Source organism: Oncorhynchus mykiss, chromosome 1, assembly GCF_013265735.2.
Source record: "Oncorhynchus mykiss isolate Arlee chromosome 1, USDA_OmykA_1.1, whole genome shotgun sequence".
Lineage (NCBI taxonomy): Eukaryota > Metazoa > Chordata > Actinopteri > Salmoniformes > Salmonidae > Oncorhynchus > Oncorhynchus mykiss.
This window is the reverse complement of record NC_048565.1, coordinates 59,997,712-60,024,596: the sequence shown is the minus strand read 5'-3', so window position 1 is coordinate 60,024,596 and position 26,885 is coordinate 59,997,712. Positions and strand designations below refer to the sequence as shown.

Below are 26,885 nucleotides of genomic sequence, written 5' to 3'. Positions count from 1 at the left end.
TTTTCTCTGCTTTCCTCCTTTACAGCTTTAATTGTCTGGAGCCCGGTGTTGTTGTGGCCAAGGAGCTTCCACTCCGATGGAACCTGGTTTCAGCTGCTGTGCAATGTTGACGTCCTTCCTCCCAGAGACTTGTAAGCATCCCCATGACCCAGAAAACATGTATTTTTGAGAACATCAGCACTTTTGCATTGAAAAGGCCATGGACATTACATGTCCTGCTCCAGAGGGCAGGACAGAAATATGCCTCAGGCTAGGTTCATATAATAACATGACCTGAACCAAAGTTACTCAAAGGATCTTATGATACACAGTTGAAGTCGGAAGTTTACATACACTTAGATTGGAGTCTTTAAAACTTGTTTTTCAACCGCTCGACAAATTTCTTGTTAACAAACTATAATTTTGGCAAGTCGATTAGGACATCTACTTTGTGCATGACACAAGTAATTTTTACAATTGTTTACAGACAAATTCTTTAACTTATTCACAATTCCAGTGGGTCAGAAGTTAATATACACTACGTTGACTGTGACTTTAAACAGCTTGGAAAACTCCAGAAAATGATGCCATGGTGCTAATTGACATCATTTGAGTCAATTGGTGGTGTACCTGTGGATTTATTTCAAGGCCTGCCTTCAAACTCAGTGCCTCTTTGCTTGACATCATGGGAAAATCAAAATAAATAAGCCAAGACCTGAGAAAATAAACACCATGGGAACACGGGACCACACAGCAGTCATACCGCTCAGGAAGGAAATGTGTTCTGTCTCCTAGAGATGAATGTACTTTGGTGTGAAAAGTGCAAATCAATCCCAGAACAACAGCAAAGGACCTTGTGAAGATGCTGGAGGAAACGGGTACAAAAGTATCTATATCCACAGTAAAACTAGTCCTATATCGACATAACCTGAAAAGCCGCTCAGCAAGGAAGAAGCCACTGCTCCAAAACCGCGATAAAAAAAGCCAGACAACGGTTTGCAACTGCACATGGGGACAAAGATTGCACTTTTTTGGAGAAATGTCCTCTGGTCTGATGAACCAAAAATGTAACTGTTTGGCCATAATGACCATCGTTATGTTTGGAGGAAAAAGGGGGAGGCTTGCAAGCCGAAGAACACCATCCCAACCGTGAAGCACGGGGGTGGCAGCATCATGTTGTGGGGGTGCTTTGCTGCAGGAGGGACTGGTGCACTTTACAAAATAGATGGCATCATGAGTGAGGAAAATTATGTGGATATATTGAAGCAAAATCTCAAGATATCAGTCAGGAAGTTACAGCTTGGTCACAAATGGGTCTTCCAAATGGACAATTACCGCAAGCATACTTCCAAAGTTGTGGCAAAATGGCTAAAGCACAACAAAGTCAAGGTATTGGAGTGGCCATCACAAAGCCCTGACCTCAATCCTATAGAAAATCTGTGGGCAGAACTGAAAAAGCGTGTGCGAGCAAGGAGGCCCACAAACCTGACTCAGTTACACCAGCTCTGTCAGGAGGAATGGGTCAAAATTCCCCCAACTTATTGTGGGAAGCTTGTGGAAGGCTACCCGAAATGTTTGACCCAAGTTAAACAATTTAAAGGCAATGCTACCAAATACTAATTGAGTGTATATACAACTTCTGTTTATATATTGTTTTTACCTTTGTGTACGTATACATTTTTACTACAGTACCATTTAAAAGTTTGGACAAGTATTCTTATTCAAGGGCTTTTCTTTATTTTTACTATTTTCCTTCATCGTAGAATAATAGTGAAGACATCAAAACTATGAAATAACACATGGAATCATGTAGTATCCAAAAATGTGTTAAACAAATTCTTCAAAGTTGCCACCCTTTGCCTTGATGACAACTTTGCACACTCTTGGTATTCTCTTAACCAGCTTCACCTGGAATGCTGAGCACTTGTTGGCTGCTTTTCCTTCACTATGCGGTCCAACTCATCCCAAACCATCTGAATAGGGTTGAAGTCAGGTGATTGTGGAGGCCAGGTCATCTGATGCAGCACGCCATCACTCTCCTTCTTGATCAAGTAGCCCATACACAGCCTGGAGGTGTGTTGGGTCATTGTCCTGTTGAAAAACTAAAAATTGTCCCTCCCACTAAGCACAAACCAGATGGGATGGCGTATCGCTGCACAACGCTGTGGCAGCCATGTTGGTTAAGTGTGTCTTTTATTCTAAATATATCACAGACAGTGCCACCAGCAAAGCAACCCCACACCATCACACCATCTCCTCCATGCTTCACAGTGGAAACCACACATGCGGAGATCATCCATGCTCTGCATCTCACAAAGACACGGCAGTTTGAAACAAAAATCTAAAATTTGGACTCATCAAACCAAAGGACAAATCTCCACCAGTCTAATGTCCATTGCTTGTGTTTCTTGGCCCAAGCAAGTCTCTTCTTATTATTGGTGTCCTTTAGTAGTGGTTACTTTGCAGCAATTCGACTATGAAAGCCTGATTCACTTTGAAGCATTTATTTGGGCTGCAATTTCTGAGACTGGTAACTGTAATTACGATATCCTCTGAAGCAGAGGTAACCCTGGGACTTCCTTTTCTGTGGCGGTCCTCATGCGAGCCAGTTCCATCATAGTGCTTGATCGTTTTTTTAGAACATGAGACAGAAAAGAGATGGTGGGTCACATTTTAAGGTTGAATTTCACATTAGTTTACAAGATAGACTTAACTTTATTACAAAAGTAATAGGGGGGAATTCCGAACCGAGTTAAGCGCACGGAAACAGAACGTTATTCGCTGTTTTTGCACCTTTTTTTTTATTACTGCCATGGAAGTGAACTGGGAAAGTGAAAGGGCTAGATTGCTACCTCTATGCTAAAGTTAGCTAGTTATAGAGCTACAGCATTTAGTGCACGTTTTCCATCTAAATAACACTGATAAAACGAACCAAATGTAAACATGTCTGCCAGCTTTTGGTAGCTAACTGCTGAGGCTTTCATAGATAGTACAAGCCTATGGGAACCAGTCGTTTTCAAGGTGTTTGTGGGGGCTGTGCGTTGCAGTAATGCAGTCTGTCTGTGGCTCAGGGAGTTTTCTATATGGCTGGTGAGAACATTGTAAGGACATCACAAAAGATAGGTTTGCAAAACACAAAAAACTGTCCAACTGTGTGGATGATTTCTACAGTGTTTCTTTTATGGTGCAAAAAAAACTTTCACCTGGCGTTTTCAAGAACGTTATCACAGTTCCATGATTACTGAGGATTATTAGGGTATATTTATAGGACTACTGTTTAACCCCTATTGTACACTTTTCTCACCTTTCAACCCTTAAAACAAAACATGAAAAAAGCTTGGTTTTGAGACACGTGAACAAATCACATATATCTTTTATTTAATTGTTTTACATGTGAAATGTTCATGAGTCTGACTTGGTTTTCGGACACCATTTCCAGGGATCGAACTGGACCAACCCTACTTAGCTTCAGCAGCAAACCAAAAGTGCGATACAGGGTGCTATGTTGCTAGAATAAGTGTGCTAAAACGTGCAACTGGAGAAAAGGCCAGGTTAACAATAAAAGATAGGGAAAATTGCAGGAAAGAGGGAGATGTTTTATTTATTTGCGTTATCAATTTTTTAAAAACTGAATACACTTTTTTGCATCCATTTACAATTTATTGCTCTCGCATTAAAAATGTTTTCCTTGCAATATTTTGTTTTGCTTTCAATATCATTATTTTTGTTTGCAACAGTAACAATTTTCTTCTCGACTTCAGTTTTGCTTGATACTAATGGCACAAAAGTAACTCACTCACTAGAGGATTGCACCATATAATGACACTACTACTCTATTAAAGGTGTTTAAAGCGGCAATCCTTAATTTAAACATGAAATAAGTGTGATCCCTACCACAGTTTCGCAAAAAAAATGTAAGGCCTGGGGCTGGAGAAATGCAACTGCTCTCAAATCCATAGACTACGCTATGGCTGCAAGAAATGACCATCTATGATTTCAATATTATAGTTTAAAGCATGTTTTTAGGTTATGTATGGTTTGTTTACATTTACTTTGTTTACAAACATTGGAGTAAATGTGGAGTTTTCTGACATGAGAATGCAAATTAGATTCACTTTCACATGTGGAATTGCAAATTGCAAACAATCACGTGTAAAAGAAATGATTGAATTTGCAGTTTCAAATATTTCACATTAAATTCTCACTTTCACATGTGGAATTGCAAGTTCACGTGAAAAACAATCACATGTAAAAGTTTTTACATGAATCTACCAATTCAAATGTTTACATGTGAGAGGTTTTCACGTGGGAAAATGTTCTATTGTTTTATTCACCATTATTTTGCGCATAAAGGCTCTACAAACCAGTTTTTTTTCCCTAACCCTAAATAATACAAGATCAGAGCATTTTAAATATACCAATAGATGCTGAAAATGAGACATATGTGTGTATTTACATGGCTCATTTAATGATCATTAAATGATCCCTAATTTTCTGAACCGTTCTCTACTTACAGTGCCTTCGCAAAGTATTCAGACCTCTTGACTTTTTCCACATTGTGTTAAGTTTCAGCCTTATTCTAAATGCAAAAAAAAAAGAATCCTCAGCAATCTACACACAATAACCCATAATGACAAAGCGAAAACAGTTTAAAAAAAAACATTTTTGCACATTTATAAAATATAAAAAGCAGAAATACCTTATTTACATAAGTAATCAGACCCTTTGCTATGAGACTCGAAATTGAGCTCAGGTGCATCCTGTTTCCATTGATCATCCTTGAGATGTTTCTACAACTTGATTTTAGTCCACCTGTGGTAAATTCAACTGATTGGACATTATTTGGAAAGGCACACACCTGTACAGTCCCACAGTCCCACAGTTGACAGTGCATGTCAGAGCAAAAACCAAGCCATGAGGTTGAAGGAATTGTCTGTAGAGCTCAGAGACAGGATTGTGTCGAGGCACAGATCTGGGGAAGGGTACAAAAAAATGTCTGCAGCATTGAAGGTACCCAAGAACACAGTGGCCTCCATCATCCTTAAATGGAAGAAGTTTGGAACCAACAAGACTCTTCCTAGAGCTGGCCGCACGGCCAAACTGAGCAATCGGGGGAGAAGGGCCTTGGTCAAGGAGGTGACCAAGAACGCGATGTTCACTCTGACAGAGCTCTAGAGTTTTTCTGTGGAAATGGGAGAATCATCCATAAGGACAACCATCTCTACAGCACTCCACCAATCAGGCCTTTATGGTAGAGTGGCCAGATGGTAGCCACTCCTCATTAAAAGGCACATGACAGCCCGCTTGGAGTTTGCCAAAAGGCACCTAAAGACGGCCAGACCAAGATAAACAAGATTCTCTGGTCTGATGAAACCAAGATTGAACTCTTTGGCCTGAATGCCAAGCATCACATCTGGAGGAAACCTGGCCTACGGTGAAGCATGGGGGTGGCAGCATAATGCTGTGGGGATATTTTTCAGCGGCAGTGTCTCGGAGACTAGTCAGGATCGAGGAAAAGATGAACAGAGCAAAGTACAGAGAGATCCTTGATGAAAACCTGCTCCAGAGAGCTCAGGACCTCAGAGCCTAAACACATATTCAAGACAATACAGGAGGGTCTTCGGGACAAGTCTCTGAATGTTCCTGAGTGGCCCAGCCAGAGCCCGGACTTGAACCCGATCTCTGGAGAGGCCTGAAAATAGCTGTGCAGTGACTCTCCCCATCCAACCTGACAGGGCTTGAGAGGATCTGCAGAGAAGAATGGGAGAATCTCCCCAAATACAGGTGTGCCAAGTTTGTAGCGTCATACCCAAGAATAATTGATGCTGTAATCGCTGCAAAAGGTGCTTCAACAAAGTACTGAGTAAAGGGTCTGAATACTTTGGCACAAAAAACATTTTTTTTGCATTGTCATTATGGGATATTGTGTGTAGACTGATGAGGGGAAAAAACTATTTAATCAATTTTAGAACAAGGCTGTAACGTAACAAAATGTGGAAAAAGTCAAGGGCTCTGAATACTTTCCGAAGGCACTGTATATTCTAGTGAGTCTGTTGAGAAAATTCAAATGAAAAGGTACACCTAATTTAAAGGGGTAATGTACTGAAAACCCTATTCAATGAAAACTCCACAAGAAAATATGTTAGCTAGCAAGTGGGAGGGTTTTCAGCAGTCGAATTACATTTATTCTGAGTGTGCAAGGGAACCACACCTTCAAAGCCCTTTACGCACCTGCATAAGGTAAGTCTGAATAGGAACTACTGAGAAGTGTGTAGGAAAGGCGTGCGTAGGAAATATACGCCTTTCCTACGTCTGAATCGGGCCCATATTGAATTGTGTTAGGAGATGTATCTACTTCTTGGATAGTTGCATCTGAGCCACTGGCTTAATCCTATTCTTTAACTTTTATTTTTGGTTGAGTTAGAGAAGTGAATCCAACATACAATTTGTCGACAAGTTTATAGGCTATTTATAGTATTTCAAAAGTGACATTGAATTGTGTTTGGTTGCCAACACAACCAAATATCAACATTTGAAGGAGATGTGTCTTCTGCTTGGATAGTTCCATCTGTGCCACTGATTTAGTCTGGCTTTAATTCCAGTTTGTGGAATAAGTGGAGATCTCTTAACAATCATTCTCGCAATAGAACATTAGTGATAGTCAGTGACAAATATAATAGTTCCGCAGGGCTAAGCTTGGTTAAAACCCTGGATGGGAGACCAAAGGGTAGCTATAGATACATTATCCAGCAGGAGGTGCTGCCCAGCCTATAGTTATTTTTTTTTATCGTGGATATAAGGTTGAAGATCTGATGTTTTCTTAAAGGTACAAGTTCAACATATTTGATACAAGGTTTGTCTATGTTGAAATTTGGTTACCAGGATGACATAATCCCGTGTTTGAAATATCACCCTCAAAACAACATTTTACGTTCATTACTTTTTTCAAATCGAATGCATTTTCCTCAAATTCCATGTCGCTATACGTTGACATATTATGTTGAAACAACAGTGAGTCATTCAGTTTGTGCCCAGTTTGTAGGCTTTTGCTCGGTGGGCTAATGCTGTCTGCTCAGGTCTAGCTGGTATCTGTGCCAGTGGTCAGGTTCCCCAGTGTAGCAAATAACTCTTCCATCTCTTTCTGCAGGAGAACATTCCGAGTCTCAGCATCTTGCCTTGCGCGTTCCGAGTTCCCCAGTTGGATCTCCAACATGAATAACCTCTTCTTCTCCTGGCCTAGATCCTCTTCTAAACGACCAGACTGGAGACGAAGACCTGAACACGAATCCTCTAACCTGAGAACATCAAGAGAGAGAGGTTTGAGAGTATAACAGACACACACGCGTGGATGTGCACACATGCATGTATGTGCACACACTCACATATACACAAACACCACAACATAACATTGCCATATCAACAAGAACCCAAGCTAGTTCTTACTTTTGTATGCGTATCTCATAGCTGATCCTCTGTCTCCTCAGCTCCTCCTTCAACTCCGTCACCAGGCTGAACAGACCCTCATTGACCCCTGACCTCTGACCTGTGATGTCATCCCCAGGGTCACCCTCATTCCAGTCAGCGCTGCTCACACACAGCTCTAGAGGAGAGCTACTGTCCCCAGGTATCGAGGGCCCTGCCACAGACGGCCCTGACCCTAAACCAGAAATCAGTGTCCCGTGCTCACTTCCTGTAGATTCAGCCAATGGGATCTCACAAGAGGTCCAGGGGGAGGGGCTGCCAATGGGCAAGCTCAGACTGCAGGGAGTGACATTAACGTTGTCATAGGTCGAGAGCCTGTTGGAATGGGGGGAGTTTCTGACAGATTGGGAGGGCTTTATATTGGGACAGGACGAGACTATAGTAGAACAGGAGGAGTCTATATGTAAAGGAGATGAGTCTTTTAGCATGCTTCTTTGGGAGTCTTTTAGTGACAAAGAGGACTCAGTATATGAGTCTAGCAGAGAATCTATATGTGTCTCTTTCAGGCAAAGCGAGGACTCTTTGAGTCGTTCGCCAGTCGAAGCGGTCCGTCGGTGACTCCGGAAGGACGTCAGGCCATTCATCAGCCAGTGGCCTCCGGTGACTGTCGACACATCAACTGCTGACCCCCCCAACTTCCCCCTTACCCCCCCTGACCCGGACCTACCCTTCAAAGAGGACCTCCATGAAGACTGGCTTTTGGACTGTTTACTGGGGCTGAGGTCTGCGCCACTACCACCCGAGAGTTTTATTCCGCTCTTTCCTTCACTCTTTCTCTCCGTCTTTTCTTCTGTTCTTCCACCATTCATTCCCTCAGAATCTCCCTCTGTTCTTTCCTTGGGGGTTGATCCAGGGCGGTCAGTGTCAAGAGAGGACACTGCGGAGGTCGGGAGGGGTTGAAGTGGTTCCTGGCTTGGGGTGTTAGGGGTCTGTTCCAGGGATGTATAGTCCTTGGAGGGGTTGGGGGGCAGGATGTCCTCCTGTGAGAGCCATTCTACCCTGCAGCGCTGAATCGGGGGGACCCGGGGATAGGGAGTTGGAGAAGGGGCAGATTGGTCCTCCCTGTGAGTCTCTGCCTGCCCCTGGTACAGACGAGAGTGTTCACTGATCAGTACAGTCATCAGGTGCTGCACCTGGGAACTACCTGCAGGATGCAATAAAAAGCTAATCGTTAGTTAGAGGATTTGTATGTACCCCTTTTCCAGTGTGGGATTCTAGCTTGAAATATATATTTGATCATGTTTCCATACTAGAACTTATTGATTACTTTACATGTAAAGTACACCATAATTTGCAAATATATTCATTAAAAATCCTACAATGTGTTTTTCTGGATTTTTTCCCCTCATTTTGTCTGTCATAGTTGAAGTGTACCTATGATGAAAATTACAGGCCTCTCTCGTTTTTTTTAAGTGAGAGAACTTGCACAATTGGTGGCTGACTAAATACTTTTTTGCCCCACTGTATATGTTGGGGTCAGTGGAGGTGGGATAAGATCTAGGTGTATGGAAAGTAACTGAGTGAGGAGGGCGGAGTGCAGAAAGTTTACATTCTGTCAAAACATAATATTGTTCAATCTCATGGCTCCTAAGGAGGGAGGCAAAGGGTTTCAGTCACTGATCAATTAGGACAGCCGTGGATTAGGGAGGAGCAAGGAATTCGGCCCGAGGTCAGGTCAGATGAAGTGAGAAGGAATAGTCCTATCCCACATGCATATATTTCCATGCCCACAAAGGTTCTAGCATGAGGCAGGGCCATGACTACACCATTGAGAGGAACCAGTTAAGTTCCTGACTAGCAACAAAGTATTTATTGGCTGTCGAGATGTGCAAGGAGTTGATTATTCCTAGTAGCAGGGTATAAATATATGTGCTTGTGTAAACAAGCACATATAGCTGTTTGACGCAGTGGATGAATAGACTTGGTTTCAGCTTTTCCTAGTTGTCCGTTTGAGTTTTTACTCAGTTTGTTCAGAACCTAACACCAGACAATGAAAATGCTTTCTCCAGCCTAATCCCACAGATTATAGCAAAAAAGTAGCAGGGCTGCTGTTTAGCTGAGAAATACATGAAATATATTGGCTTTAAACTCTTTCAACAATGCCTCCTTCTCACTGATATTTTAAAATAAAAGTTTAAACTTGAGCAAATCCCCTCTATGTAAAATGTTATGGTTAGTTTGCTCATAGCACGTGTCATCACAGAGAAACATGTGCTGGTATCTACCCTCCATCATGATTTGTGGGTCTTCCATCTTGGGTCGGAAGATGTTGGGCCCGAACACAGTGGCCAGGTTCTGAACACTCATCTTGTTTTGACTTGAGTGGGACTGGACCTCATCTAGGAATCTATAGTGCACACACACACATGCACACATGCAAGCACACACGCAAATATGCACGCACATGTAAAGGCTGGTAAGAATAAAAACGAGGAGAAATATAAATAGCCCCCCGAAGCAACATTTTTATTTCCTCTAAGATTGTCTGAAAATCTCAACTCGCGTATGTTCAGTTGGATTCAAACTGAGACAGATACAGTATGAGAAGTGGTGGTGAGTCATGCTGTTGCCACAGTCTGTGTGATCTGCCTCATTCTACTGTCTCAGCTGCCTGTTGATGCCATTAAACATCTATTTCAAGTGTTAACACTTTAACTGGCACACCAAGAAGAAAAAATCTGCAAAATGATTGTTCTGTGAAATGTGTATTTAGCCTCACTACATATAAATGAATCATTTGTGTTTACATTACTTAAACTTTGATAGATAACACAGGGCAAACATCTCAACCAGCAGGTTGAGCTGCCCAATTAGAGTAAACTGTATTGGAATTTGCATATTACTTTTTAAATAATAAAAAAAAAAACATTCATTTATATTATGTCTGCTTAATTGACTTATAATGGAAGATAAGCTTAGTTATATGAAATGTTAATGTTAATAAAATATGCTACATTTGTGTGTCAAAATCAGAAAATTCAAATGCATGTAAATGTATGCATTTACAGTTTAATGACATGTACGGAATGATATTCTGAAACATTTTGAAGATAACAGGCAGACAGTAAATAATGATATGGATTTTTTAATGTATTATACAGTGCCTTGCGAAAGTATTCGGCCCCCTTGAACTTTGCGACCTTTTGCCACATTTCAGGCTTCAAACATAAAGATATAAAACTGTATTTTTTTGTGAAGAATCAACAACAAGTGGGACACAATCATGAAGTGGAACGACATTTATTGGATATTTCAAACTTTTTTAACAAATCAAAAACTGAAAAATTGGGCGTGCAAAATTATTCAGCCCCTTTACTTTCAGTGCAGCAAACTCTCTCCAGAAGTTCAGTGAGGATCGATCGAATGATCCAATGTTGACCTAAATGACTAATGATGATAAATACAATCCACCTGTGTGTAATCAAGTCTCCGTATAAATGCACCTGCACTGTGATAGTCTCAGAGGTCCGTTAAAAGCGCAGAGAGCATCATGAAGAACAAGGAACACACCAGGCAGGTCCGAGATACTGTTGTGAAGAAGTTTAAAGCCAGATTTGGATACAAAAAGATTTCCCAAGCTTTAAACATCCCAAGGAGCACTGTGCAAGCGATAATATTGAAATGGAAGGAGTATCAGACCACTGCAAATCTACCAAGACCTGGCCGTCCCTCTAAACTTTCAGCTCATACAAGGAGAAGACTGATCAGAGATGTAGCCAAGAGGCCCATGATCACTCTGGATGAACTGCAGAGATCTACAGCTTAGGTGGGAGACTCTGTCCATAGGACAACAATCAGTCGTATATTGCACAAATATGGCCTTTATGGAAGAGTGGCAAGAAGAAGCCATTTCTTAAAGATATCCATAAAAAGTGTCGTTTAAAGTTTGCCACAAGCCACCTGGGAGACACACCAAACATGTGGAAGAAGGTGCTCTGGTCAGATGAAACCAAAATTGAACTTTTTGGCAACAATGCAAAACATTATTTTTGGCGTAAAAGCAACACAGCTCATCACCCTGAACACACCATACCCACTGTCAAACATGGTGGTGGCAGCATCATGGTTTGGGCCTGCTTTTCTTCAGCAGGGACAGGGAAGATGGTTAAAATTGATGGGAAGATGGATGGAGCCAAATACAGGACCATTCTGGAAGAAAACCTGATGGAGTCTGCAAAAGACCTGAGACTGGGACGGAGATTTGTCTTCCAACAAGACAATGATCCAAAACATAAAGCAAAATCTACAATGGAATGGTTCAAAAATAAACATATCCAGGTGTTAGAATGGCCAAGTCAAAGTCCAGACCTGAATCCAATCGAGAATCTGTGGAAAGAACTGAAAACTGCTGTTCACAAACGCTCTCCATCCAACCTCACTGAGCTCGAGCTGTTTTGCAAGGAGGAATGGGAAAAGAATTCAGTCTCTCGATGTGCAAAACTGATAGAGACATACCCCAAGCGACTTACAGCTGTAATCGCAGCAAAAGGTGGCGCTAGAAAATTGTAACTTAAGGGGGCTGAATAATTTTGCACGCCCAATTTTTCAGTTTTTGATTTGTTAAAAAAGTTTGAAATATCCAATAAATGTCGTTCCACTTCATGATTGTGTCCCACTTGTTGTTGATTCTTCACAAAAAAATACAGTTTTATATCTTTATGTTTGAAGCCTGAAATGTGGCAAAAGGTCGCAAAGTTCAAGGGGGCCGAATACTTTCGCAAGGCACTGTATTTGCACAGACAAAAAAATCCCATAAAAATATGTCTTTATTGCCCATTATCACTAGCTTTGACTTAATAGCATTCCTTTAATGGGCAACTCAACCATCTAGTAGAGCATATTTTTACCTGCAGACGTATCTGAGGAGGTTGTAGTTGACCTGAGGAAGACTCTTCAACTGCCTGCCCAGCTCAAGGATCCCCTTCAAAAAGACAAAGTCCCAATATCATTATTCATTAGGATTTGAATGAGAGCATTACTACTTTGAAAAGGGGCACATGTGTGTCATGTGTGCGCGCACACACACACACACACACCTCCTCCTGGTCCTTGGCCAGGAGCTGAACGGTGGAGAGGAACTCTGTGTATTTGTTGAAAGGCACCACAGGCTCTGGCAGCTCCCTGAGGTACAGCTTCAGCAGGGACGCCACCGTGTGGACATCAGTGTTACTGTTAAACATAAGAATTATGACAGATTTACAATAGAGCTCATCTACCTGTTTGTGTTGTGTTTTTAATTTTATTTTGAACCTTTATTTAACTAGGCAAGTCAGTTAAGGACAAATTCTTATTTACAATGACTGCCTACCCCAGCCAAACCCTAACCCGGACGACGCTGGGCCAATTGTGCGCAGCTCTTTGGGACCCCCAATCATGGCCAGTTGTGATACAGCCTGGAATCGAACCAGGATCTGTAGTGACGCCTCTAGCACTGAGATCCAGTGCCTTGGACCCCTGCGCCGCTCGGGAGGCCCCAATAAGTTTTGTTTTACGTTGTGTTATGCTGTGTTACCTGTGAAAGAAAAGTTGATGTAAAGGGAAAGTACTACCTGTCAAACAGTGGTTTCTCCCCGCAGTTAAAGGCGTCCTGCAGCTCTCGTACGTGATTGGTCTGTCCAGGCATTCTGAACAGCCCCTCCTCCGTTAGGCCGTGCTGGTGTATAAAACACACACACTGCTGCACCAGCAGAGGCACCAGAGGCTTGCTGCTGCTGCCACACCCACTCTCACACTGCATTGTCTCCTCTAAATGCTGCCCAAAAATACCTAGAGCAATGACACCCAGATTCCAAGAACACACACACACACACACAATCAACTTGCTCTTACAGGACTTTACATGTTTGTGTGTGTGTGTGTGCGTGTCTGTGTGTGTATTTGTGTTTGAGTATGTGTATGAGCATGTGTGTGTTTGTGTGTGCATGTGTGTGTTACCTCCTCCTAGCGGGGCCCATATAGCTCTTCGAATGGCTCTGACCCATTCCTCCATGTCACTCTGAGACTTAGCCATCAACAGGAAAGACTCGCTCAGACCTGAACGATCCTTCTCTCCATTGCTTCCTGCAAACACACACACACACACACACACACACACACACACACACACACACACACACACACACACACACACACACACACCCTGTGTGAGCAACTGATATGACGCCAACAGTGTACATTTCAACACTTACTCTTCAGTCTCTGAGGGGATTTAAAAACAATGCATGAACCACTAGCATCAAGTATGGCAGGTGGAAATGGATTAATCGATTCTGTATGCTTAGTACATTGTCATTGGTAACTATATGCCGAGTGCACTGTTGATGTCTTCATGAGCACTGTGCTTGTCTTTAGCACTGATGCCATCTACATAGTACGTTGTCATTGCTATTGTCATTTTCATCATGCAATGCTCTGTGCTTATGTGCCATACAAAGAGCCTTTAACAGTGGTGCCAATCTTTGTATTTTTCTGTATTTTTCTGAGTAGACCACTAGATGTTGGTGGTGCAACTATGCCAAATATAAGATGTTCTGCTCCTAATATCCATCTATTATTATTATTATTATTATATCTATTTTTATTTAATTAGGCAAGTCAGTTAAGAACAAATTCTTATTTTCAATGATGGCCTACCCCTGCCTCCCCTAACCCGGGACAATTGTGTGCCGCCCTATGGAACTCCCAATCATGGCCTGTTGTGATACAGCCCGGAATCGAACCAGGGTTTGCAGCGAAGCCTCTAGCACTGAGATGCAGTGCCTTAGACCGCTGCCCCACTCGGGAGCCCCTAGATACTACAGGGCATGGTCAGTCCTGTCTGTCTGTCTATATGTATGGTGTCAAATGGATCTCTGGAGTCGAGCACGTGCGAGATGGAGCTGTCGAGCTAGATCAGACATAATTGAGCATGCAAACACTGAGTCGAGAGCGCAGAGGATGGGTTCCACAAGCATAAAGGCCAGTCGAGAGCGCAGAATGTGGGTCGAGCGAGCAGGGGACTGGTCCCACGAGCGGGCAGGCAGCAGGGGTCACGCAAATTAAAGTTGAGTTGCACTTGCAAGTGTCACTTTGAGTGATCAGAACATTATTGCAACACGCAAAATGTGAATTTTAGAACAGAGATTTTTGTTTTGTTTTGCAGATACTTGCTAAGCGTCAAGACTCAGAAGTTACGGCGTTCTCACAAATACATTGCATCCCCACATGGATTTCACAATCTCACACCAAACAATATCGCAACTGCAATCGTTCACTTAAATTCGAGGTAATGAACAGAGCCTGTAGCATTCTACTGAAACGCAATTCATCAGGTTTCTGGACCGATCACAGCTTGACCGCTCTCGATTCGGATTTTGACGGTGAAAGGCAAAGTAATGAAGTAGCCTATGAGTCGCTAGAAAACACTAACATCCGGTTTTCAGGGGTACAGTATTTTCAACCAATGTTCCGTTTCCCCTGAAAAACGGGTTAGTGGTGAAGTAGCATTAGGGACAATGGCCGACAGTAAAAATGTAAGCTCTATAGTTTTTCATAGAGAAACTAGCTAACCAACCAACTAGCTCAAATCAAATTTTATTGGTCACATACACATGGTTAGCAGATGATATTGCGAGTGTAGCGAAATGCTTGTGCTTCTAAAATCAAATCAAATGTTATGTCTAATCTAATCACTGTATCACAGTTCCAGTGGGTGAGAAGTTTACATGCACTAAGTTGACTGTGACTTTAAACAGCTTGGAAAATTCCAGAAAATTATGGCTTTAGAAACTTCTGCTAGGCTAGTTGACATCATTTGAATCAATTGGAGGTGTACTTGTGGATGTATTTCAAGGCCTACCTTCATACTCACCCCTCTTTGATTGACATCATGGAAAAATCAAAAGAAATCAGCCAACAACTCAGAAGAAAAATTGTAGACCTCAACAAGTCTGGTTCATCCTTGGGATCAATTCAACGTTCATCTGCACAAACAATAGTACGCAAGTATAAACACCATGGGACCACGCAGCCATCATACCACTCAGGAAGGAAACACGTTCTCTCTCCTAGAGATGAACGTACTTTGGTGCCAAAAGTGCAAATCAATCCCAGAACAACACAAAGAACCTTGTGAAGATGCTGGAGGAAAAAGGTACAAACGTTTTTATATCCACAGTAAAACGAGTCCTATATCGACATAACCTGAAAGGCCGCTCAGCAAGGAAGAAGCCACTGCTCCAAAACCACCATAAAAAAGCTACACTACGGTTTGCAACTGCACATGGGGACAAAGATCGTACTTTTTGGAGAAATGTCCTCTGGTCTGATGAACCAAAAATAGAACTGTTTGGCCATAATGACCAGCGTTATGTTTGGAGGAAAAAGGGGGAGGCTTGCAAGCCGAAGAACACCATCCCAACCGTGAAACACAGGGGTGGCAGCATCATCTTGTGGTGGTGCTTTGCTGCAGGAGGGACTGGCGCACTTCACATTATAGATGGCATCATGAGTGAGGAAAATTATGTGGATATATTGAAGCAACATCTCAAGACATCAGTCAAGAAGTTAAAGCTTGGTCACAAATGGGTCTTCCAAATTTGACAATGACCCCAAGCATACTTCCAAAGTTGTGGCAAAATGGCTGAAGCACAACAAAGTCAAGGTATTGGAGTGGCCATCACAAAGCCCTGACCTCAATCCAATAGAACATTTGTGGGCAGAACTGAAAAAGCGTGTGCGAGCAAGGAGGCCTATAGACCTGACACAGTTACAGCAGCTCTGTCAGGAGGAATGGACCAAAATTGTTTATTTATTGTGGGAAGCTTGTGGAAGGCTACCCAGATGCGTTTGACCCAGGTTAAACAATGTAAAGGCAATGCTACCAAATACTAATTGAGTGGATGTAAACTTCTGACCCACTGGGAATGTGACGAAAGAAATAAAAGCTTAAATAAATCACTCGCTGCTATTATCCTGAGACAGGGAATTGTTACTAGGATTACATACAGGAATTGTCAGGAAGGAATTGTGAAAAACTGAGTTTAAGCGTATTTGGCTGAGGTGTATGTAAACTTCCGACTTAATCTGTAGCTACCAAGACTATCTGCTTTGACCCGTTTTGCTCTCACTTTTTTGACTCATCACATATGCTGCTGCTACTGTCTATTTTCTGTCACTTTATTCCTAGTTTTATGTACATACTGTATCCACCTCGATTACCTCATACTCCTGCACATCGACTCAGTACTGATAGCCTGTGTATATAGCCAAGTTGTCATTACTCATGTATTTATTGTTGCTTTTATTATGTGTTTTACTTTTCTACAGTTTCTCTATTTTCTTTCTCTCTGCATTGTTGGGAAGGGCCTGTAAGTAAACATTTCACTGTTAATTTACTCCTGCTGTTTACGAAGCATGTGATGAATACAATTTGATTTGAACCAGGAAGTGCATCATCAGAGGGAGGGCTTAGATGTCTCCATGGTTTCTTACCTGGACCAATCTCAAACAGGTGGCGACCAGCTTCATCCTGATTGGCCGACAGCTCACTGACCTGACTGCCCTGGAGAATGATGCATCCCTGAAAGAGTGTGAGAGAGAAAGAGAGTGTGAGAGAGAGAGAGTGTGAGAGAGAGAGAGAGAGAGACAGAAACAGAGAGAGACAGAAACAGAGAGACAAAGAAAGGCGAGAACACAGTATTAAAAGGTAGAGCATTGTGTGGTTTGCTATAATCAAACAGAAACATTACTTAACTCTCTGTTTGAAATCACTTAGAGCACAGGGAAGGAAGACGTGCTGTGCACGAAAAACATTACAAAAATGTTACGAAACATTATAGACTCCATCGTCTCCTTTAGTCTTGATATATTTCGAGTGGCTTGAAAGTGTCCTGAATATGTACATTAAACTAGAGTGTAGTATACCTGAGGTTTAGTCTCATCCTGGTCCTTATAGAAGTACAGTGCTTCAGTGTGGAGAACGAACCACCGCAGCTGCCAGTTCCTCATGATGCTCCTCTGTCTCTTCAGCCAGCCGGCCTTCAACGTCATCTCCTGGCCTAGAGGAGAACTGCAGCGGCCCAGCACCATGCTCTTAGAGCGGGCTGGGGAGTTATAGATGGGGGAGGGGAGAAAAACATGAACACAAACACATATAACCTATATACATACAAATGCACGCAACACACGCACACACACCCTCCCTAATCATTCTCCACTGAGTTCCCTATGAGAACAGTCTGATTGCAGTGTCTGAGCCGTGCATAATGATTTATTCATTATCAACTGGACCAGTCTATTATCAGGGATGGACAACCCTCAGCTGCTGGAGCCCTGCTCTAACACACCTGGATCCTAGTTAATTCTCCACAGAGATGAACACACACATAACCTATGCATGTACAAAGGCACACACAGCTAGAGCATCCCTAAAGCCTATTCACTGAGGTCCCTATAATATGAGAGCAGTCTGATCCCAGAGTCTGAGCCGCACATGCTGATTTATCCATTACTACCTGGACCAGTCTATTATCAGTAATCGAAAACCATCCTGGAGAGCTACTGGCTGTCCAGGCTTTTGCGCTAGCCCTGCTCTAACACACCTAATACAGCCAATGGGGCAGATGATTATAGGAATCAAGTATGTTGAAATAAGGTTGAAACAAAACCCTCCAATCGAGTAGATATAAATGCTGTAGAGGTCCTATGTGTCTCTCTCCAACAGCTCAGAACAACCATAACAGACTGATAAAAAGAGAAATGACACATCAGACACTGGTGTATCGGATAAACCTCTATGTCAGGCTGAGAGAGAGAGAGTGAGAGGAGAATCAATTATTTATATTTTTCTTGTTAATTGCACCCCTTGTTTCTGCTGAGGACAGCTCAGGGCTGAGCTCTCTCTCCCTCTCTCCACCTCTCCCTTATATTTTGCAGAGTCATGATCGCAATGGATTACGTGTACTGCGCAACCCATTCGGTCGGTAAAATAACCACTGATCACCATCTTCTCAAGTAAAAAGCTTCTTCAAATGCGAGTGGATGAACGACAAGTGCAAGAGTTAAGTGGTGGTACACCATACAGTCTAGTCTCAGTCTTGTGATTCGCTGCCTCCACATCCATGTCCATCCAGTCATGCATGAAGGTATGTCACGCTGCGGGCAGGTCTGCCTGCCTGTAGGCCTGGAGCCGTCTACTGCGTCAGTGATTAGTACCGTGTGAGAGAAACTATGTTTATCATTCAGCTGTCGTGATGGACACTTTTAGCCCTTACAGTAGTAGTAAGCTGTGAAATACAGCAGTAGTAAGTCCGACATGTCACACAGCCACAACCACAATTCATCATCGGGAATAAATACAACATTGTAGTATGTACAGTACACTATGATCAGCTCCGTCTTCTATTGAAATATATCCTTCTGAGATAAGAGGGCCAAGCAACCAAATATTTCATTAAGCTATAACTCCCTAGTGTGGAATTGTACACTGTAAGATGCATATGTATGCATGTCCGTAACCAGGGCTCTAAAGTGCGACCATTTTGTTTCCTGGATATTTTGCTATGCAACCTGGAAAGAAAATCACCTAGATAATAACTGTTGTAATGATAGGCTTCACTGTACAGTTGTTTCTGAAAAAGTGAGTGCTGATTCATTCAATTCAAAGGCAACATGTAAATAATATTAAAGGACCAGTGCAGTCATAAACTTGATTGAACTGTGTTTCATACCTACAGTGCCTTCGGAAAGTATTCAGACCCCTTGAATTTTTTCACATTTTGTTACGTTACAGCCTTATTCTAAAATGGATTAAATAAATACAAATCCTCATCAATCTACACACAAGACCTCATAGTGATAAAATGAAAACATGCTTTTAGAAATTTTAGCAAATGTATAAAAAAATCTAAAAATTAAATAGCTTATTTACTTAAGTATTTTATTTATTTATTTCACCTTTATTTAACCAGGTAGGCCAGTTGAGAACAAGTTCTCATTTACAATTGCGACCTGGCCAAGATAAAGCAAAGCAGTTCGACACATACAACGACACAGAGTTACACATGGAGTAAAACAAACATACAGTCAATAATACAGTAGAAAACTAAGTATATATACAATGTGAGCAAGTGAGGTGAGATAAGGGAGGTAAAGGCAAAAAAAGGCCATGGTGGCAAAGTAAATACAATATAGCAAGTAAAACATTGGAATGGTAGATTTGCAGTGGAAGAAATGTGCAAAGTAGAGATAGAAATAAAGGGTTGCAAAGTAGCAAAATAAATAAATAAATACAGTAGGGAAAGAGGTAGTTGTTTGGGCTAAATTATAGATGGACTATGTACAGGTGCAGTAATCTGTGAGCTGCTCTGACAGCTGGTGCTTAAAGCTAGTGAGGGAGATAAGTGTTTCCAGTTTCAGAGATTTTTGTAGTTCGTTCCAGTCATTGGCAACAGAGAACTGGAAGGAGAGGCGGCCAAAGGAGGAATTCGTTTTGGGGGTGACCAAAAAGATATACCTGCTGGAGCGCGTGCTACAGGTGGGTGCTGCTATGGAGACCAGCAAGCTGAGATAAGGGGGGACTTTACCTAGCAGGGTCTTGTAGATGACCTGGAGCCAGTGGGTTTGGCGATGAGTATTCAGACCCCTTGCTATGAGACTCGAAATTGAGCTCAGGTGCATCCTGTTTACAATGATCATCCTTAAGATGTTTCTACAACTTGATTGAAGTCCACCTGTGGTAAATTCAATTGATTGGACTTGATTTGGAAAGGCACACACCTATCTATATAAGGTCCCACAGTTGATAGTGCATGTCAGAGCAAAAACCAAGCCATGAGGTTGAATTAACTGTCCATAGAGCTCAGAGACAGGATTGTGTTGAGGCACAGATCTGGGGAGTGGTAAAAGTGATAGGGTAATATTATCACCCATCAGACTATTCTTGATTTAATCTTGTCTTTACATAATTATTTAGGTTTTCTGTAGTTTTTTAAAACTATTTTCTACATTGTAGAATAATAGTGAAGACATAAAAACGATGAAATAAGACATATGGAATCATGTAGTAACCAAAAAAAGTGTTAAACAAATCTAAATAGATTTTAGATTCTTCAAAGTAGCCACCCTTTGCCCAGAGCTTCCAATAGCCTACAGTTAACCTCTTCCCGCAACCTGTTGAGGCTGGCAATTAAAGAGAATGCAAGAGGCTGAATTAAAGAGGTTCCAGAACTGCTGTATTTGAAGCACCACTCCTTTCTTTCCAGTTTCACAAGGACATTCATTACATGTTCTGTTTAAAGGGTGAATTGGCTCTGGAAGCCAAAACAGCCAAATACTCCATCTAAACGTCAATCGATTCTCAATTGTGTTATTGTTCTAGAAACATCAATCACTCTACTTTCATATCACGTCAAAATAATTTCACAAATGTAAAATACACACTTGTTGTACACTGTTTTAACTGGTTTTAACACAGTTGCAGCTGACAACACATTTTTGGAGTCAGTCTTTTATTTACACACAGGTGTTGGGAGACACAGATAGCTAATTAGCACAGGTAGTCCACTCTGTCTTCTGTCTGTTTTCCGCAAACAAGCGATGTACCATGGAAATATGGCAGTGTGTATGAATTGAACCTTTTTTAAAATTATTTCTTGCTGATATGTTTCCAAAACCGTACTGCAAACGATACGTGTTAATGTTTAGACCGAGCATTGCAGCTCTTAATAAAACTCCCCCATACAGAAGACGCCTTTGTCCAATGACTCGTATGTGTAATGGAATGGAACTGAGAATCAGAATCAAGGGCTACAATATCCCCTTATTTTCAATCAGTTCAATGATTTATTTTTCAAGGTCTGAGGCACTTTGATCAGTCATATTCTTCAAGCCCAAGAAACAAACACTTAGCTTCCTAACTACATATGGAAATTAAAAAAGGTTTATGAAACACTTTTTGGAGGGTTACTGTTAAAACGATTTATATTTAAAAATAGACAATGATGAATGGAGCATTGGCCCCCAGAGCTCGTGGGCCCCACGCCTTGCGGAGGCTGTAGGGGTGTCCGGTTCGCCAGACCCCTCCCAGACAGTCTAGCAAAATTCTTTCTTGAGAAATTGCTCTTTGCTAAGAAGCTATTTTGGTTTATTTTTTAGTATTGTAATTGAAAGCAATCACAGTAAGGTACTTAAATGTTAAATAGCAATTATTTGATATTGAGATAAAAATGGCTGCATTGGACCTTTAAAGAATGCATCCGTGATTTGTAAACTGAACAAAAATATAAATGCAACATGCAACAATTTTAAAGATTTTACTGAGATTCAGTTCATATAAGGAAATCAGTCAATTTAAATAAATAAATTAGGCCCTAATCTATGGATTCCACGACTGGGCATGGGCACAGCCATGGGCCCACCCACTTAAGAAACAGGTCCTCTCACTGGGGAGCCAGGCCCAGCCAATCAAAATTACTTTTCCCCCACAAAAGGGCTTCATTACAGACAGAAATAATCCTGAGCACCTCCCTCCCCACGCTCATATGATCTCGCAGGTGAAGAAGCTGTGGAGATGTGGAGGTCATGAGATGGCGTGGTTACACGTGGTATGCGGTTGTGAGGCCGGTTGGATGGACTGCCAAATTCTCTGAAAAAACGTTAGACGCGGCTTATGGTAGAGACATGAACATTCAATTCTATGGCAAAAGCTCTGTTGGACATTTCTGCAGTAACCATGCCAATTGCATGCCACTGAAAAACATCCCCACAGCATGATGCTGCCACCACCATGCTAAACTGTAGAGATGGTGCCAGGTTTCCTCCAGACGTGATGCTTGGCATTCAGGCCAAAGAATTTCAACCTTGGCTTCATCAGACCAGAGAATTTTGTTTATCTTGGTCTGAGAGTCTTTAGGTGCCTTTTAGGAAACTCCAAGCGGGCTGTCATGTGCCTTTTTCTGAAGAGTGGCTAAAAACCTGTTTTGCTTTGTCATTATGGAGTATTGTGTGTAGATTGATGACAATTGTTTTTCATCAATTTTAGAGTAAGGCTTTAACGTAACAAAATGTGGAAAAAGTCAAGGGTTCTGAATACTTGATCAATTGTTATCAATTCCATAAACTTCATTGAGTCTAGCAGAGACTGGAAAAGAGAGAACAGCTCTCATCAGATAGTGGCATTATCACATGCAAGGAGATGCAATAATCATATCCTCCAAATACAGAAGTAAACTATCACACAGCCAAAACACTAAGAGATAAAGTGTGCTGCATGCATTATGGAGACACAGTTGCTATAACAGTTGCAGAGAGCGTGAGACAGCAAGACCGGCATACTGCTGAGATGCTGCAGAGAGAAAGAGAGGATGAGAGGATGAAAGATTGTTCTTACCCCTGCGTGTCTGTCTGTTTTTAGGGCTAAGCATGGTTGTCATTGCAGCGCTAGTCCCATGTCTGGATCCCTCCAGTCACACGCACACTGCTCTCTCCTCTCACTCTGCTGCCTCACCCTGTTTCTTATTCCCTGAGGCACCACCCTTTCTCTATCTCTCTTCTTCACTGCCACTCAATCTCCTTCCGGGCAAGCACCCTCCGGGCTCTCTTTCCACTCTCCCTCTGTCTCCTTTCCAGTTACACTCTCTCTCCCTTCCCCTTTCTCTCTCCCCTTCTCTCTCTGTCTCACTAGCCCAGTGTACTTACAGCCCTGCCCAGTGTACTTACAGCCCTGCCCAATGAGAGAGAGAGAGAGAGAGAGAGAGAGAGAGAGAGAGAGAGAGAGAGAGAGAGAGAGAGAGAGAGATGTATATGTTTAGAGGGATTTAGAGGTTTTGCGAGGGGTAGACATCTCCTGCACATGCTCAGTTCTAATATTACTCCTGCTGCATTATTCAGACAGACACAGAAGGGTGCACACACACTCAAGCACATGCACAAACACACATAATCACAGTTTGCCATAGTCCACTTTATGTTACTAGCCAGGTATGTAAAACTATTCTACTCTTGTTTTCAGGTAAGCCATTCACTAGCCTTCTGCACCCAGAAAAGACTACAAATGCTGTCCGTATCATTTTAGAACAGCAAATTCTGTGGACATCTAACACTCTAGAGCTGTGTTTCGAAATATTCATACTAACTGCACTAACCGTACTATTTGTGATGTAAATTGAGTATGTAGCATGCGTATTGGTTATTGTATGGATAGAGTTAGTATGCCAAGAGTTCTAGGATGTCGTACTAAATTCGCCAATATACAAAGTATACCAGCTCTGGACACTCTGTGCTTTTAGGGCCGATAATACAATTCTTCAGAAAATGGGCGTGGCTTCACAACATTTTCAGATTTCAAGAAAATGGCAGAAAATATGCAGCTGAAGTCCGACGAGAGCGGATACAATTTCTTTGCTTTAAGTAATTATGACAAATGTTAAGAACATTTTCAGCAGTGTAAATAAAGTAATGACTTTTTCAAATCAGTTAGGTTGGCTGACAATTTGTTAGCTACGTTATCCTCGTAGCATATCATTACAGCAGTACGTACTGGTATGTTAGCTAGCTACCTAACGTTAGTTGGCTACTAATACATTGAACTGCCAGTTTATTAACTATATGTCATTCTTACCTTAGCTAAGTGGTATAGTTGTTGTGCGTTCTCAATGGTCATTGTTAAGTCGCTCTGGCCTTCTACTCCGATTTCAGAGCACTAGTGTCTGAGTGTGCCAGACCGCAGAATAACTGACGAATTTACAAACGCTCAACATCCGTTGAATATGGCCGGTGTCAGTAAACGTTGGCAAATAGGGTAATTAAAAATTGTTGCCAGCAGCACAGTTACAGTCACCAACGCTCCAAATAACATAAAAACAGCCTAACCAGCTCTGCTAGGGGGAATAAAATACATATACTCATTAGTATGTAGTATACAGTATGTTAGTATGGGTATTCGAACATAGCACAGGTGTTGTTAGAACATTGAGCTGGTCATTACCTGAGTCTCGTCTCTGTCTGTCCATTGGTAGAGTCTTGGAAAGGTTAATCACAGACACTACTCCATCTGTCTACTGCTCGGTACCACTATCTGGAATGCTGACCGGACACACAAACATTCAGAGTCAACACACACACAGTGAGAGAGAGAGCGTCTGAGAAAAACTACAACAGAAAGTCAACAACTATCATACCATGACCCTCACTCCAACTTACAAGATGTATTCAACAGCCTGAATGCTCAGTCGGTCAGTCATATAATTGATAATTGTGAGAGGCATTCAGATGATAATGATAGCGCTAATGCTCTATACCCAGAGTTGACACCAGCACAACAGAGCAGTGATAGTCTGGAGCTATAGAAGGCTATGCTCAGGACTGATGATGCTACTAAATAGAAGAGACTATTACCTGCCACGTCATCTCAGACAGAGAGAGAGAGACGCCTTTCAGTCCTCAATAGCTCACTGTGGAGATAGGAGACACACATACACACACACACACAGACCTACATACACATAGGCATCCACACACACAGAAAGAAACACACAGCTCAGAGACAGTGGTATGAAATGCAGACACAGGTCTTCACATAGTGTGGGGTCAGAATCATGTGCTTCCTCTCTCTCTCTGTCTCAGGAAGTGGGTAGTCAGCATGGAGAAGTGAATGTGCAGCCCTCTGGCTAAACACATGTTGGTTCCTCTGGGTATTAATAGACAGTCCATACAGACAGTCGTAGCATTTACATTCCCATTTTCGTCTGTGCCAGGGATGGCAAACCAAAATCTTCCTGGGAGAGTTACTGGGTGTGCAGGATTTAGTTCCAAGTCCAACCCTGCTCTTACACCTAATTCTAATCAGCTGCTCATCAGAATCTTGATGAGCTGAATCAGGTGTGTTAAAGCAGGACGGGAAAAAAGCTTGCACATACCATCGCTCTCCAGGAGGAAGGTGGACCACCCCATGGTTGCAAAACCTGCAAACATAAAAGTTACGTCTGTTCTGAAAGAGAGGTGGAGTGATCTCCGGTGCTGGTAGTCGCTCAGTTGAGTCGGAGAAAATTGGAATCTGCTTTAATTTTCAAGAGGTGCCGTCATTGTTGACCAATCACAATAGAAAACGTAGCCTGCATGGTGATACGTCAGCACCAGTGGAGGTTCCTCATAGGAGGAACAGGAGGACCATCCTCCTCAGTGAATGTCATAAAAATAAAAATATTGAAATATAAAAAAAATGTATATTCTTTTAGATAAAACTATACTAAATATATGCATGTCACCATAAAATGTATAAAACATTAGCACAATGGTGTATGCGGAGGACAACTAGCTTCCGTCCTCCTCTGGGTACATTTAGCCTACTCAAACATCCGGCTCAAACAGAGGGATGCTATGTTAGCTAGCTGGCTATGACTATCCAAAACTGGAGCTCTTCTAAGTCAAGGTAAGCTAATGTTTTACTAATTTATTGTCACCGGGGCCCACCCGTGTAACTGCTAAACTGCTTAGTGACTGTACACTGTACTGCATGATTGTAGCGGGTTTACTAACGCATTAGTTCTAATAGCTACAGTATGTTTAGTATGCCACGTTACGTTAGCTAATATGGTGACAACAATGTAGGTTGTGTGTAGTTGTCAACATTTATGATATGGTTTGGCTTTGCCACGTTTTTTTTGCCTGGTTACAGGCTAACTGATGTGTTGTGCATTGAAGTCCACAAGCGAAGGGAAAAGGTGAGAGGAGGAGAGAGTAAACGTGAGAAGGAATACAACGTTGCTGCTATGAAAGTGAACTGTGTATTCATTCCACCGATTCTGTTGAAAAACTTTTCTTAGAACGGAAGCAAACGGAACGAAACTGGGCTAAGCACACCTGAATGTGGCCAATAGAAACTCTCGTTTGCAACTGTTGGACAAATGATTACACCCTAGATCAGCTAGATGCAGTGTGGTTGATTCTGATATTTTCCAATTGGGAAACTCTGAGGTCATTTTTCTACAACGTCTTTCTAAGTCAGAAATGTCCAAGTTGTCTTGAAAGCTTCATAAATTTCCCACTCTAGCTAATTAGCTGGCTAACACTATCTGTTAACAGAGTCAAGTTTACCAATAAAAATCTATTTTTGGATGAGTCATTTCTGTTGCATGTAAATACATTATCAGTGGAGGATCCTTAGAGGAGGAAGGAGAGGACCATCCTAATCAGTGAATTTCAGAAGTAATTTAAAAAAAAAACATTAAAAAGTTATCCTTTAAGATAAAACTATACTAAATATATTAAATAAAACACACTGTTTTGCAATGGCTTACAGTAGTCTCAACAGCACCCTCTAGGCTAGCATGGTGTAGCCGGAGGACAGCTATTTTCTGTCCTCCTCCGGCTACATTGACTTCCATACAAAACCTAGGAGGCTCATACTTCTCACCCCCTTCCATAAACCTACTTGGTAATTTGACGAT

The 26,885-nt window shown here is 41.9% G+C and overlaps 1 protein-coding gene and 1 long non-coding RNA gene across 5 annotated transcripts; one reads left to right on the top strand and one right to left on the bottom strand.

Moving 5' to 3' along the window:
• Positions 1–12: 12 nt before the first annotated feature.
• LOC118964951 lies at positions 13–7,601 on the top strand. The gene is made up of 3 exons (XR_005052269.1): positions 13–131; positions 7,220–7,296; positions 7,464–7,601. It is a non-coding gene; the product is annotated as an uncharacterized LOC118964951 (long non-coding RNA).
• Positions 5,902–25,187, bottom strand: LOC110525930 (rho GTPase-activating protein 22). 4 transcript variants are annotated; one of them, XM_036981233.1, is made up of 10 exons: positions 24,835–25,187; positions 24,425–24,522; positions 17,365–17,543; positions 16,933–17,020; positions 13,011–13,521; positions 12,498–12,630; positions 12,309–12,382; positions 9,687–9,808; positions 7,423–8,605; positions 5,902–7,274 (listed from the first exon to the last, which is right to left on the bottom strand). In XM_036981233.1, exons 2-10 carry the CDS (start codon positions 24,447–24,449, stop codon positions 7,058–7,060), a joined length of 2,532 nt encoding a protein of 843 aa, XP_036837128.1. In that variant the 5' UTR covers positions 24,450–24,522; positions 24,835–25,187; the 3' UTR covers positions 5,902–7,057. The 4 variants fall into 4 exon arrangements, with proteins under 4 accessions (XP_036837128.1, XP_036837135.1, XP_036837140.1 ...); XM_036981240.1 differs by lacking the exon at positions 24,835–25,187 and adding an exon at positions 24,640–24,819; XM_036981245.1 differs by lacking the exons at positions 24,425–24,522; positions 24,835–25,187 and adding an exon at positions 22,829–23,893 and having other exon boundaries at positions 13,011–13,227; positions 13,396–13,521.
• Positions 25,188–26,885: the final 1,698 nt, after the last annotated feature.